The sequence below is a fragment of the Scleropages formosus genome, chromosome 9, assembly GCF_900964775.1.
Source record: "Scleropages formosus chromosome 9, fSclFor1.1, whole genome shotgun sequence".
Classification (NCBI taxonomy): domain Eukaryota; kingdom Metazoa; phylum Chordata; class Actinopteri; order Osteoglossiformes; family Osteoglossidae; genus Scleropages; species Scleropages formosus.
Genome location: NC_041814.1, coordinates 31,574,091 through 31,589,690, shown reverse-complemented (window position 1 = coordinate 31,589,690; position 15,600 = coordinate 31,574,091). Strand labels below are relative to the sequence as shown.

Below are 15,600 nucleotides of genomic sequence, written 5' to 3'. Positions count from 1 at the left end.
GGTTGGGTTCCACCATCACCGCGTCTCTCGTTGCACTGCATATCCTCCATAGGGGGAAAAGGGTGTTTTGAGGCTGTAATTTTTGAATGTGTGTTTCAAAGGCAGTTTCTTGGGTCTTTTATGGTCCTTGATTGAAGTGAAAGTGTAGTATCTGTTCTTGATTCCCTGACTCTCGTTAATGTTTTGAGGAAGTGGTTGTTCTGTCACATGTTGCAAGGATGCTAGAACATCAGTGGCTGTGCTGAGCCTGCTTGCATAATTATTTATTTTTATTAAATGAGAATAATTTAAATTTATTTTTGTTCTTGTTACTTTACAGTGCACTTGTTCTATCAGTGTTTTTGTGTATTTTCTCATACTGTTCAAAGACACCTGCCTCAAGGGGTTCAATAACTTTGTACAGTTTGTGTGAGTGCCATATAATGGACTGGTATCCTGTCCAGGGCCCAGGGTGACTCATAGCTCATGCCTCTGGGACAGGCTCCAGACCACTGTGACCCTGCACTGAACAAGCAGTTACTGACAATGACTAAGATGTACAAAAATCTCTACCAGGAGCCATTTGAAAACATCAATTTTAATGGAAAATTAAATTTTATTGGAGAAACAAAACAGATAGTGTGTCCTACAAATTTTCATTGTTAACGTGATTTTTTTTTCTCCCCCAAAAGTGTTACAGATATATCATGAATACACATCCTGTGTGCTTCTCCATCAGTTGTATCTGTTCCCATACTCATCCTCCCAAATGCTCCCTCCGTACTTCTGGAAGCGGATGCCGTGGTTTGGCGTCACGATGAAGGATCGATCGCTGGGGACATGGAAGTTGAGGGAGATGGTCTCCATATACTTGTCTGGACACTCGCTGCCCTCCACGAACACGGAGGCATAGAGCTCTCCTTCTCCTGAGATCTTAATGAAGTCCTTGACAGGGATGCGAATGTAGCGGATCCTGGAGTCTCGTTTGAAATGGAGCTCTGTTTCCAGAGAGGCGCTCCCTGATAGCTCCTCCAGCGTGACGCCGATATTGGTGCCTACTTTGACCACCATCTCTTCCAGCCGCATCTTTTCCACACTGTAGTAGATACGGATGAGTCTTCCAGTGGCGTTAGCGACATGCGTGTTTGAGGTCCCCACTGTGTTTCCCATGGTCGGCTCCGTAGAAGTCAAGATCTGCACACATGGGAAAGAGGAAGTTAACACACTTCCTTTATGTGTACATTTACTCCCCTAGAAGCTGTGTCTTTGCAAAAAAAAAAAAAAAAAAAAAAAAAAAATAAAACTATAAAACTTTAAAATATAACTATAAAAAAATCATAACTTCATACTTCAGCTGGGGTGGGGGGGCATGGTGGCACAGCGAGTTTAGCCTATTCGTTGCTCTCTGTTGGGTCTGGGTTTCGAGTCCCACTTGGGGTACCTTGTGATGGACTGACGCCCCGTCCTGGGTATTTCCCCTCCCCCTCCAGCCCTGCACCCGGTGCTGCCAGGTTAGGCTCCGGCTCGCCGCGACCCTGCTTCGGACAAGCGGCTTCAGACAATGTGTGTGTGTGTGTGTGTGTGTGTGTGTGTGTGTGTGTGTGTGTGTGTGTGTGTACTTAAGCTAGATATGTTCAGTGAAAAAAAAAATCACACTATCTCACTAATGGTGATTAAAATTGGTGAAAGCAGCTGTCAAACCTTATGAAAACACATGATGATGAAAATGAAAACCACTATCAGGTTTTAGTGAAGAACAAGTCTGAATTTACTAACACTTTTTACCATTTTTTCCTCATATTTTATTTTATTGTCTCTAACATAAATATTTGACGAAAAGCCGGATCTGTCTAGTCTGTCCTCCAGATGGAACGGACTGCATGGGTGTGTGAAGAAAGGTGAACTCACCTGATTGGTTGTGGTCGTATCGCCTGATCGGTTGTGGTCGTATCTCATTCTGGTCTAGTAGGATCCTCTCTTTATATGCATAAAGGAGGAAACACTTGTCATTTCGAAATCAATATTGCAAAACCCGGGGTGCGGTGGCGCAGTGGGTTGGACTGGGTCCTGCTCTCTATTGGGTCTGGGGTTCGAGTCCCGCTTGGGGTGCCTTGTGCCGGACTGGCGTCCCGTCCTGGGTGTGTCCCCTCCCCCTCTGGCCTTATGCCCTGTGTTGCCAGGTTGGGCTCTGGTTTCCTGTGACCGTGTATGGGACAAGCAGTTCTGAAAGTGTGTGTGTTGCAAAACCTTGTTGTACAGAATTAGTATTTCACACATCTTTGAAATGTTTTGCAATCAGTGTTCTCACTAATATTTACTGATACACAACACAGTTTGACAGTCTGACAGTGATGTTCAATTCATAACACAATGATCAAAATATATCTCAAAATGGTTCTTTTTTTTTTTCCTGATTATTTAAATATTACAACAATTTTTTAAATCTTTTCCGGCAGCATTGTAGCATAGCAGGTGGCACTAGTGCTTCACAGCTCTTGGGCTGTGGGTCCAGATTTCAGCTCAGTCTCTATGGCGTTTGCATGTTTTTGCATGTTCACGTGGGTTTTTTCTGGGCGCTCTGGTTTCCTTGCACAGTCCCCGCGTAAATTTTCTGTACTATACGACTGTATGACTGTCACACTCCCTCCATCAGCACACTGGCAACACCTGAGCTGAACCAAAGGAGCAACGTACAAAAGGAAGACCCGCCAGCTCCACCGATGCGGAGCCTCACTCCCGAGTCATCGCAATGCTCCATGTGTCTTTGGCATCCATGCCGCTTTGTTGCTCTGTTTTCTGGTTTGACCTATCACTTGTACCTTCTCGACCCTGAGCCTGTTTGTCCCCCTTGGAAGACGATTGACGTTTGACTGACCCTTGCCTGGACTTTGACTATACACTCACCTGTCCCCTTTGCTGGTGAACACAATGAACCAGCACCTGAGGCCTTCGCTCTCCTGAACCCCCGACCATGATAATGAGTAAACGAGTGTGTGGTGCCTCTGTGATGGAATGGCGTCCCGTCCTGGAAAAACTCAAGTGGGAGGTGACCAGGGGCATTCTTACAAATGCCTGAACCCCCTCAACTGACTTCTCTCAATGCAGAGGACCAGTGACTCTACTTCAAAACTCTTTCAGACTGCTGAGCTCCTCACCCTCTCTTGGACCATGCAGAATGAGCCCAGAAATCCTTCTGAGAAACTTCTTTTGGGCCACTTGTGTCTGTGATTTTATACTTGCGATCAATAACCAAATCTATGATTCTTCACTCATGGCACATCTACGTGTCACGATAATAATAATAACAATAATAACAATAATCAAAGGACAAACCTTTTCGGGGCAGAAGCTGCAACAAGGAGGTAAAGGAGGGCAGACCACTCAGTGGTCTTGTACACAGAGCAGTAAACAGTGGAACGTGGCTGTGCTATATTTTTGGCGTCACATGGAAAAGCAGCTTCAGTGGGTTATCTGGTTACACACAAACACACAAGTGTTGTTGCTGATAGTTGGAAACATTGCAACAGCCACACACTGTATGTTGAAGGACACACACATAGATACAGTATATCATTCCAGATAGAGAGGAATACAAAATATGAATGCACAGATACATGCTCACATATCACACACACAGACACTCACACTATTGCACATTGACTTGTAAAAAGTCACAATGGTATGGCTTCACGCACGCGCACACACACACACACACACACACACACACACACACACACACACGCCCGCACGCACGGAGCCAAGGCTGAAACACAGAACTTTCCCGGCTTGCATATTTCTCAAACTATGGTTCAACCGTGTTCTCTAATTCCAAATGTCAAGGACCGCAGAGCATTCGGTCACAGCTGTTGTGTGAGCGCACACAGTAAGACCAGTAGTGTGAAAACCAGCATCATTTCAGTTTTTTTATTCATTTCAGAATGAACTCCTGTCAGAGCAGAGTTAAGCTTTCTCTCCGAGCTGATTTTAGTGTGCAGTCCTAGCAATGCAGCACATGTCGGCTGGTGTGTCATCTGCAGCATGCTTGGTCAGCACTGCGCCGGAGCCAAAAAAGCACAACCCCAAATAGAGATTCTATTTTTGCTCATAGCTGGAAACATTGCAACAGCCGTTACCAGAAACACAACTTAATTTCACTTTCAGTTCAGCTACCAGCTACTAACATTTAGTAACCCATTTACACAACTGGGCCATTTTTAATGGAATGTATCAGTTCAATGTAAGTACCTTGACCAACGGTTCCAGAGCAAGAGGTGGACCATCAGAGCACACTCTCCTTTAAGCTGGGCACATGGCCTGTTTTTTTGACACCAAGCACAACATGTTTGTTTAGTTTTTAATGCACACTCGTTGATGTACTTGGGCACCGGAGCAATGGTCGATAAGGTCAATGTCTCTTGTCCTTGGTGATTGTAGTTGAGCTGTGTGTAACCCAATGGTATTAATGTGTCCCCGATACTGAAGTCTCTGTCTTCTGGAACATAACTGCAAATAGTTTACTTTGAACAATATTCTAAACAACCAGTAATTTAGGCGATGGCCAGTTGAAGCTCAAGGACATGATGTTACTTGATAACACTCAGGTTACAAAGTGACATACAGTTATGTGACAACATAATTGCAGGCCCATCATTTCTAAAGCTCGGCATGAACTGAAAAGTGATGCATTTTACATAAATTTTACGACTGAAATTTAATTTGTTTTATTATTGTTTTTGCTATCATTCTTCTTCAGTACACAATATTTGTTTGCACCATAGTCTTTCCGTGTTGTACAACGTAGTTGTTACGTGTCGTAGAGTTGCGGTCATCTCCTGGTGATCACTCAGTGTGCCTCTGCAAACCTCTGTCCTGCACTTGCTTCAGAGCATCCATCTGTTGCTTGTTGACTTTTTGTTCTTCTTCTTCTTCTTCTTCTTCCTTCTTCTTCTTCTTCCTTCAACTTTAGCTGAACATCACCAAAGGATGCAGTCATCACATGATGTGTCCAAAGAATGATAGCTTCAGTCTTACCATTTGTGCTTCCAGTGAGAGTTCTGGTTTCATTTGATCCAGATTCAGCATCCTGTTTGTTTTTCTGACTCTCCATTTTGTCATTAAAAGTCTCCCCAAGGATGACAGTTCAAAGGAGTCTGGTTTGTTCCTGTTCTGCTTCTTCAATGTCCAGCTTTCATACCCAAATAGTGTTACTGATAGTAACCTTGTCTGAACAACTCTGATCCTCTTTCTTTTGAAAAACAGAGTACATTTGAGGATCTTTCCATTCAGCTCTGAAAAGCACTACCTGTTGACTGATAGATCCTTTGGGGTTCATTATTGAGCCCAAGAGGCAAGAGTTACCAACAACTTCAATCTCTTTAACATCAGCCACAACTGTAATACTTTTTAAAAGTTCAGGTTCATGAGGCTTGTAAAAAATTTACAACTGTAAGAAAAATTTTATAATACATGTTGGATTACGCTTCTTTCAATTCTGGGGCTTTGTGGAAGGAAGAAAGATGATAGCAGGCATGCAATAAAGTGATTTTCTGTGTGTCCTCCCATCCAGTAGGGGGCACACTATCTGCTGGAATGCTCTTTGTGCTTCAAGCTTTTCTGCCATGTCTGGCAAGAGAACTGTCTTGGGTTCTGGAGGCACTGTACTATCATCAAGGTCCTGCTTGTAAACATAATGGAAACAGATAACTGAAGATGAATTTATTAAATGGCAATCATTCACTGAAATTGATGTGTTAGACTGATTTGGATAATTACCTGCAAGTAGCAATGTGACCACAAGTAAAAATGTAAGCATCAAATGTATGGCAGGGATTTTAATATGAGGTGTAGGTGAGTTACACTTGGTCAGCTGACTGTGAACTGGGAGGACGATCTGACGCGTCACACTCACACATCACTGTCACTGCAGGTCCAGCGGAATCCTCTGGTCTGCAAGGTGGCGATAAGGTCCAGGATGGAGCCCCGTGTGCACGACTCCCTTGGGATTTAAGAGAAACAAAAATGCAGGGGCATGGTGAGACCCATAGGGAATCATGCGATCGGAAACAAAGCGTGCAGTAACAAGAAAGGCAAACATACCCATGTTCAGAAGACTCAGAGAGGCATTGAAAAATGAACATGAGCACAGAAATGAGAATGTAGATGGGAAGAAGTAGACATGGATGTACAGAGACAGAAAAATGAAGACAGAACACAGACACACAAAGACAGACTTTAATTAAGAAATATGTTAGTTTTTACAACATCTCCTTAAGAAGGAGAATCCCAACACACACTTCCCACAAAAAGCACTCAGTGAGTCTAATGTGACCCTGAGCTCTCACAGAGCCTTTCTTACACTCTGTCTGGGTAAAGGATTTTGTCTCACTTCTCTACTATATGCCACCTTCTTACCACATTTACATTTATTTGTTTTCCAGATGCTTTTCTCAAACTTCAAACTGACCAAAGCGCGTTTCGCCAGCAGATGGAGATATACAGCTACAGAGACTCATTTCTTAAAGTATAGTCAAACAGTCCAATTCCAAGTGTTTTTTTCTGGCATGCATTACACTATATAGTGATGTGACACAGACTAGAAGTTCCAGACCCCCTTTCCAGTCCAACATACACAAATGGCCCGTCCAGATTGGCCACCACCTTGATGTTGACATGGTTCACCATTCTGGGGTTCAGGTTGTCCAGCTCGACGCCACCAAACATACTGCAACAAAAGCCAGAAACAAAACCACGCCACCTTATCTATGAAAATTGTATTTAATTTCAGTGTTAATGAAAGTATGGCACAGTGATGCAGCAGATGGTGATGGTGCCTCACAGCTTCTGGGCTGTGGATGTGGCTTTGGGTTTCAGTCTGGCACAGTCATAAACGGCACACATTCATGATGTCCCCAGGTTCGCACGGGGTTCCTCCCCCAGGAAAGTGAGTTTAAAGTTCTAAACAGTAGAAAGAGAAATACAAATCTCTAAAAGAGTAAAGCTCTAAATTGCCCTTAATGTACCCAGCCATACACCCTATATCTCCAGGATAGGTCATGTTGTGGTGTGATCTGGAGCAGGCTGTTCAACCATGGCTTCCAAAAAATATATCTAAACATCTGTTTTGCGCAGAGGAAGGGGCCAAAGTGCTTCTTAACTGCTGTGCTGCTCCAGTCAGCAGCTGCAGGAAGTGTTTTGTTGTAGTTGTCAAAAAAGGGGTTCCAGTAGTTATTAAGTACAAAGGTTCCAGGTGCATATATTTTTCCATCAATGACCTTGATTGTGCGAGCCATTTGTACAATTAAGATATGGCATTCTGAAACGTTGTGGGATTGCCAGATCTTTATTATTAGCTTATATAAAGACTTAGGAGTCATTCATGCAGAAATCCAGATGAGTATGGAGGCTTCACAAAGATTTGTCCCAGCTGTGTAAGTGCTTATTGATAAAGAATGAATGAATAGTAATGAAATGGACAAAAATAGAAATCGAAGAAAGAAACCTTTCTGTTTTCTGTCTACAATGAGACAACTGTTGGTATATGTGAACATGTGGGGCAACATGTCCAACATATGAATTCTACAGGTACAGTTGTAAACATGCGGTGTCAACATGCAGAGACAGTTGCCTCTCCAACCTTTTCCTGCTGAAGGCATTTTCAATGGAGCCGTTGAGCACGACCGTGATGTTGCCACAGGCGGAGGATGCAAACTGAGAGAAACCAAGGAAGGGAAAAAAATGGAAGGTTAAATTTCAGTTATAGGACTAAGTGATGAATGCAGGTCTCAGCTGGTAAAATGCAAGTTTGAATGTGGTCTCATGTTTCACATAGTAATGCCCTGGTGTCTGAGGTTGCAGGACAATAGAATGATTTCTCGTTCATATGAGCGAGAGAAATATATGTAAGCCAGACATAAATATATAATAAATAGAGAAATGAACTCTCTGAGATAGAACAACACACACAATCACATCTCAGCTGTATGGAAACAAAAAGGAATTAATGCTCTTCTAGGACAGCGCTGGACAATGACCCTTCAGTGTTCAGTAAATGTACAGTGATTCATTCTGCAGCAGGAGCAACTTGAACCTGGACCTTTAGAGCCAAAGGCAGCATCTGACTTAATGATTCAATTGTCGTCTAATAAGAATAACTAAAGTAACGTCTTCAGATGAGCTCACTCCCAGGAAGAGAAGGACACAGATACATGAAACCTCATCCATAGAATGACACTTGGACTGATGAACACTCAGGATTTTGGAGTTAGGGTCAGGGTTTGGTCCTTGCAATTCCATGCAACATTTCGAACATTGTGTTAGGCATGCTGTCTGGAGACCTTTCCAGAATTTTCTGAAGTGTTGAGAAGACAAATATGCAATATGGATTGACGAACTGGACCCACAACTTTTTTAATGATAAAATGGACATTTCTTTTTATTTTGTTCCCTATCCCTTGTTATTACTATTATATTCATGATTACCATTCTAATTAGTAATGTTATTCTTAGATTCCAATATGCTGTGTATTTATGCGTATGTATGATACCAGACTCACGTTTTCTGAAGCTTGCTTCCACAGGGAGTAGACAGGATGGTTCACGCAAGTCGACCACTCGGAGCAGGATTGGAAGTCGAACCCTGGCAGACATACATTAGGAGCGATGCAGACATAATGGGATAACTGGCAAATATTCAACAGTCTGTGGAAAGAGCCTCACAGAGATCTGCTGGGATGAAGGCAAGTGTGACAGAGCAGCTGCTCCACACATACAGTATCGATGGACATGCTGAATGTAAGAACATACACTCATGTGTATAGAACTTTCAGATGTTATATCGGAGAAAATCGCATAGTGGGTAAAGCTGTTGTCTTTGGGGTCAAATCCCTACTGCTGCTGTAGTCCCTTGATTGCGGTACTTAGCCTGAACTAATATAGTACAAATTATATAAATGGGTAAATCACTGTACGTTTCCTGAGAGAAAAGTGTTGGCTAAATTAATACATAAAGAAGAGAAAAAGCAAAAGAAAACTGACACCATCTTGGCCAAAAATGGGAATTGTGGGATTTCTGATTGGCTAAATAACAACGGGAAGAATCATTTTAGGAGGCGGGAGGAGGAGCAGACAAAACGGTTATTTTAATTACAGGAAAATTAAGTTTAATTAGGTTAATTAAATGAAAGAAAATAGGTGTTGTAGCTCTTTGAAATATTTATGTTATTAAATTGTCATTCCGTTACTCCTAATGAAAGATGAACAGTTGTTAATTTTTAATTTTGCTGTCAATGGCATGGTTGAGGGCAGAACGTTTCCTGAACACAGTCGCTTGCTTCGTTTCTGGACTCTGAGTACACAAAAAGGCAGTTAATTTTTTGGGGACTGTTAGTTCATAACTAGTAAAAATTTTGAGCTGTTCAGTTATTCACACCATAAATAGTTCGACGAGAGATGTCTTGGGGGAGAGAAAATAATTTTTGGTCAATACACACTTTTTTGCATTTCAACCCAGTCCAGTCAGGTCACCTGACTCAAACCCATCACCTCTCCATCAGAGTCCTGTGTGGGCGGACTGGTGATGGTAGCATAACTGTGAGGCTTATGGCTGACGGTTCACTTAAAACCTCTATTTACAGTTGTAGTGACACTCATTTTGATTGATAGGCTTCAACATTTTTTTTAAACTTGAATTTCAGAGCCCTCTGAGACCCTCTACAGCACAATCTCTCAGAGTGACATGTTGAAACACCCTTTGAGACTCTCTGTGGAGCTCTGGAGTTTTTGGCATGGATTCACTGGGCCAACATGGGTGGAAAGGTGACATCATTCATCAGAAAGTACACACACGCACACAGTCTGAAGCCGCTTGTCTCAAGCAGGGTTGCAGAAAGCCATAACCTAACCCGGCAACATGGGGTGCAAGGCTGGGAAGGGAGGGGACACACCCAGGACGGGACGCCAGTCTGACGCAAGGCACCCCAAGCAGGACTCAAACCCTCGACCCACTAGAGAGCAGGACCCAGTCAAACCCACTGCGCCACCATGCCCCATCCCTCTTTGAAAATAGCGTATACTCAAAACATGAAATGCTGTTCATGTTTCGCGGTACCTCTGTCTTTCTCCTGCTGCCCACACCAGATGAGGTCGTTGAACATGTAGCCCACCAGGGTGTCCTCAAGGGTCCAGAAATGGTGCGTGACAGCTGAGTAGCTGTGGACTAACTGCCTAGTCTTACTCCAGAACAGGAGCTGCCGAAGAGAAGCATTGAGACAAGAGATGTACAATACACTTGTATGTGCCGCAGCTACCACATAATAATAATAATAATAATAATAATAATAATACAAATAAAAATTTTACATTTGGAAGTAGTCAGAGAGCTACTTCGATGTCAGATTTACATGTTTTCAATACCTGTAGCATAAACTTGTGCGGTATCAGCTGATGCTTTCTGCTTTTATAGATACTGGAAATTCCAGCAATAATTTCCAGATCAAGAGTCCCGTTGGTTGGGTTAGATGGACCAGAACAGGGATGAACATCTCACAATCACAGCTGAAATTAACTAGCAGAACTGAAGAACCCTGTCGAACCCTGTTGAACCACGGCTACCTACAATTACAGGTGAGGTACTAAAGGATGCTAACCCTAAGGACCAGAGGTGAAGAACCTTGATGAATCCTGTTGTACTGTCAGAAGAGTGAACATTTCATGCTCAAAGGGGGGAGAAAAATGAAGAAATGGAGTATTATGATAGTCTGCATTAAATGTACAACTGAGGTGTTCTGTAATTTCTGCTGAAGTCCCATTGTGTGAGAAGCAGGAATGTACCGAAACTGCATCCCCAACTGTAAGGGGTAACTGATATGGACTAACACTGAAAAACAAGAAAATGAATGATGTTGATGTTGACAGGTTGAGAGATAAGCAGAAGGAAGGGGTGTAGGGTGTCTGCTATATGATGCACACAATTCGCTTTACCTTACAGGAAATGTAGTAGATAAGTAGGTAACAAACTAGAAGCAAATATGAGGTGAGCACACACTGATCACTTATCTACTATCTGCTTTTGGAACTACACAATATGTGTGTATTGGATGGTCGGAGAGACTCCCTAGACTCTGACAAAGGGGACTCTCCCTCCAGCAGGGGTGAAATAAAGTAAGATACTTTCTCCCATCTTGGCTCCTGTGAGTTGTGTCATATCCTTCCACACTTTGCAGAACCAGGGTTGGGAAGCCCTGCTAGACGCTATATCTCCAGAACAAGAGTTGTCTGATTTGCTGCACTCACCCTATCGCAGGGTAGAACCTGGGTTGCGGCGTGGAACATCCGGCGGTAATCTTTCACCCTGACACCGCAAGGGGCCCTCCTCACCACTGCTTCCTGAAACTCCCTCCAGATCTCGTCACAGTCGTATCTGCCGCACATGACCTGCAGAGCTCAGGAGTTGTGAGTGTGGTAGGAAAGAACAACATCAACTTCTCCCTCAGGTTACAGAAGCCTTTAATGCAAAACGTGTGCACGGTTGAGCCTCCTGGGAGAGTCACACCCAGGGCAAGCAGAGTACAGATACTTGTACACCACAGGGTGGGCTTAGTAACAGCCGTTAGTTCAGTCTTTATGACTTCTTCCTTTGTGTGTTCCTCTTGTGGAGGTGTGGGGGTTAGTTCCTTCTTTCGCGCGGGAAGGTTTTCTTCAGACGTCGTTGCTATCTTGTCTTTACGCAGCAGCAGACCAGGCGTGGTTGTAACGCGTCCTTGCAGATGCAGCCCTATCACTCGCACCACACATTTCGGCAGCAACCCCAAACAACCCCTAATTCATAGTTCAAATGTGAACAAAGGTCCTTACAAAAAGTAAAGAAACAACAGATATAATTTTCTCTCATATCAGCAAACAACATCAACAAATTCTCGAAATATAAGAGCATTCCAAGGTTCAGTAATGTTGTCGTTAAAACACAAAGTGACGTAAAGCTAAAAACACATCACCTGAGAGAGCTGCAGGAATAGCGCTGAAAAAGGTACAAAAAAGTAGTGTAGGACACATTCCATTTCTTGAACAAATGAAGCAAACAGGTCCACGTGACATGTAATATCTTGGCATTCCTCTCAGTCTTCTCAGACTCATCATACGCTTATATTTCCTTTCAGATACTTCAGCAGGGATCTCAGTGAGATCCACAGCTCCAAACCTTAGGAACTCAGAACCGTCATACACCTGTTTCCTGACTCCTGAGCAGAGCACCACGACTTAGGGATGGGGTTCGGTTCAGAGTGCAGACTTGTGCCCCTGATTTATTTATGGGTCGAGTCCTGTACAACATACGTTAAAATTAAAAAGTGATTCATAATGTCTGAAAATAAAAAATATTATTTTGCAAACTGCTGCTCAGTGACAATAGTTAACTGATCCATTCCATTAACATGCAATGCTTGACATCTTTCTTTTTACTGATCACCAACACTCAGGAACACCGTGTGCTGTAATCATGGTGGAAGCTGGCTGAAGTTAGGGTATCTGCACCCTCCTATTTTGATTTGCCATTCTTTACCGCGTCTACTGGCTCGGAAGGTAAAATCGGGTTGGATTTACTCCTGTACAAGAAAAAAAAAGAATGAATAAAGGTGTGTAAAAAATATAGTAAAAATAACCTGGAAGGCGCCTCTTTGAAAATGAGTAGCTTGACTTTTCTTAGAATGAGGAGAGAGTGCAAGTCCATTTTTTTAGCTGAACATGACACTAAGGTGTCTCGCATAACGGTACCTTCATGTGCAACTGAGACGATCCAGTGATATCCACAGCTCCACTGCTTACCTCGAGTTAGGTCTCACGAGTGTGATATAGCTGTAGCACCGGCCGATGACAATGTGTTTCAGGTTGAGCGTGGTCCCCATCTCAGCAGCACTGAGCTCCTCAGAGAGAAACAGGAAGACAAGAACACCTGAGGGAATGGAGAAAGGTTCATGTTCATATTTTCTGTGTTTCACCATATCCCTTCTGTACCTGTACAGCTGTTGAAGCAAAATATTGCATGTTCACTTTATTGTCATTTCTTGCTCTTATTGGATACAAGTATAGTAGTTATGAAATACTGATGTCAGATGAATAATTTTATGTTACATTTTTCATTTCATGACTCTATGGACTATTTAATTTTACTTGTTGGTTCAACACACAAACCTGATAGCAGAATCTCTAGAGGTGCTGCCTTTGGAGCCAAAGGTTGCTAGTTGCAATCCCACCTACAACCGTGTTGGCTTACTACATTGAGCAAGGTACTTACCCTAAATTGATCCAGTAAAATTAAATAGTTGTCTTTAGTGCGCAGTCCTTACTCATCTGCTGGAATTTCTTCTCATGTATCATGGCATGTATAACTTCCACACCCTACCCCGAAAAACCATGTCGGGACCTCGATGCAGTGGACAACTATAGACTGATCTCATTCCTCGTAAAAAAATTACAACATCTTTCTTTCCATACCATTCACACAAGTAATCCAATGAGACGTTACACCTGGACATTACTTTGGAACAACCGCCTTTCTTTCTGTAAAGCACATTTGACTTTTTGGTCTTAATTTCAGATCTTTGACCTTCTGCGCCAGGTACTCAAAACTGCCCACCCTTCGTACGCCCCCCTGCAGCTGGACTCACCAAAAATCATCGCGAGGATCTCTGAGAAAGAGTTTCCAAAAGAGGTCCAAGGTCAGAGACTCACACCTGAGGCATCTTTGTGCTGGGAAGCTGGTCTGGCTGGTAGCAGCCCCGGTTTGTGGACAGGGCCCACTGTTTGGGAACAGGGCAACTACTCGTTTGTAGCTCTCCGTCATTCATTTCTCATCAGTGAAGAGCTGAAGATCTCCACTCCACCTTTCGTTATAATATCTCCCCATATTGCTTTACAAGGTAGGCGTCACGGTGGCACAGTGAGTAGCGCTGCTGTTTCACACCGCCTTGGTGGTGTGAGAGAATGTGGGTTCAGTCTGTGTGGAGTTTTCATGTTCTCCTCATGTCTGTGTGGGTTTCCTCTGGGGGCTCTGGTTTTCTCCCACAGTCCAAAAACATGCTGTTCAGGTTCCCCCATAGTGTGTGAATGACACAGAGAGAGTGTGTCCCACTGATGTATGGATGAGTGACCCATTGTAAGTAGTGTATCTGCGTAAGTCACCTTGGTAAATAAGGTGTGTGGAGTAGTAACGCTACATAATATCTATTGTAAGTTGCTTTGGAGAAAAGTGTCTGTTAAGCAAATCAATGTAACTGCAGAAGGTGATGCCTTATGACATTGCCCATGAACTGAAAGTGGTCAAGTGTTGCTTGAACAAACAGTGCTCATACAGGAGCTGGAGTGCACTATGTTCCATTGTTCAGTGTCAAATGTTGTGATTGGATTCCAGCTCATTCCCTTTCTAGCTGAGATTTGCTGAGCGGTATGTATCTATGGTATGGTATCCATGGGGATAGCTGGTAGCGTAGTGTTTAGCGCTGCAGCCTCAAGATCCAAAGGCTGCAGGTTTGATCCCCACCTCCAGCTGTAGTACCCTTGAGCAAGGTACTTACTCTGAATTACTGTAGTAGTTACCCAGCTGTGTAGATGGGTGAATAATTGTAAGCTTGTAATAGCTGTAACCTTAACATTGTAAGTTGCTTTGGAGAAAAGCATCAGCTAAATAAATAGATAAATGTATGTATGTAGCTATGGGTTACTACTCAGTATGTAGCTTAAGAGTACAAATGGCTTTGGAGAACAGTGTCTAAGAAGTGAATACAGGAGAAGTAAAAAGCGTAACATATGGAGATGGCTGTTGGTGCGGTGATTTAGTCTGGCTAGAGCAAATCTCCCTGTGCTGGAGGAAGCCACTTTATTGGTAAAAAACTATCAATTAAATGAAGAGCTGGAGCAGCAAGGAACATGATCGACAGAGCATTGCCATGCAATCAAAGGGCCTGGGTTCAAATCCCTACTCTTACTGCAGTGCCCTCAACCAAGACACTTTTTCTGAGCTGGTACAGTGAAAATGACCCTGCTGTATAAATGGGTCAGTCATTTTAGGTAGCTCAGAGTTCAAAACCTTCAAGTGACAAAGGCATCAGCTAAACGAATAATACATAATAATGCTAGTTAAAAGATCTGTGATATTCTATTGACATTACTGAATTTTCACTGCCATCATACTATCCCAGGAGAAACCAGACTGAAAGCATAAGCACTTACCACAGCAAGAGAAGAAGCAGTAGTGGGTAGAAGAGCAGCAAGACCGGCAAAGGTCTCAGGAAAGGTTGAGAACATCAGCATTTTGACCCGATTCCACCCCTAAACAGAGCCACCCTATAGTGAGCCATGGAGACGAATCCCTCCGAAGCTCCTCAAGCCCATCCTCCAGACCCTGAACACAATTTATCTCCTTGTTGTTGCTACTTAGAACCACATGATTCTCATTTAAACACAACTGTACTCAGTAATTTGTAGGTTTGGTTGTGTGGAGTCACCCTGTGTCTCAAATAAACAGCCAGTTATTTGTTTTCTGGATTCATCCACATGGGTCCAGTTTCTATAATTTATTTCTTCAGTCTCTAGAGGTTTGCTTTGTAAAACACTTTCAGTGCTCTGCAGAGT

General features: G+C 43.1%; 1 protein-coding gene across 1 annotated transcript; it reads right to left on the bottom strand.

Moving 5' to 3' along the window:
* Window positions 1-5,453: 5,453 nt before the first annotated feature.
* On the bottom strand, window positions 5,454-15,271 carry LOC108922775 (ADP-ribosyl cyclase/cyclic ADP-ribose hydrolase 1). Its single transcript, XM_018733107.2, has 10 exons — window positions 15,199-15,271; window positions 13,638-13,769; window positions 12,796-12,922; window positions 11,269-11,395; window positions 10,085-10,223; window positions 8,532-8,614; window positions 7,613-7,686; window positions 6,608-6,700; window positions 5,888-5,974; window positions 5,454-5,653 (listed from the first exon to the last, which is right to left on the bottom strand). The coding sequence occupies exons 2-10, from the start codon at window positions 13,645-13,647 to the stop codon at window positions 5,557-5,559; spliced, it is 837 nt and encodes a 278-aa protein (XP_018588623.1). The 5' UTR covers window positions 13,648-13,769; window positions 15,199-15,271; the 3' UTR covers window positions 5,454-5,556.
* Window positions 15,272-15,600: the final 329 nt, after the last annotated feature.

Coding starts and splice junctions, on each gene's coding strand:
- LOC108922775 (XM_018733107.2), bottom strand. Junction 8,615..10,084: donor GCAGCAGGAGAAAGACAGAG/GTACCGCGAAAC, acceptor TATGTCTGCCAG/GGTTCGACTTCCAATCCTGC. Junction 5,654..5,887: donor ACCTGCAGTGACAGTGATGT/GTGAGTGTGACG, acceptor GTTTACAAGCAG/GACCTTGATGATAGTACAGT.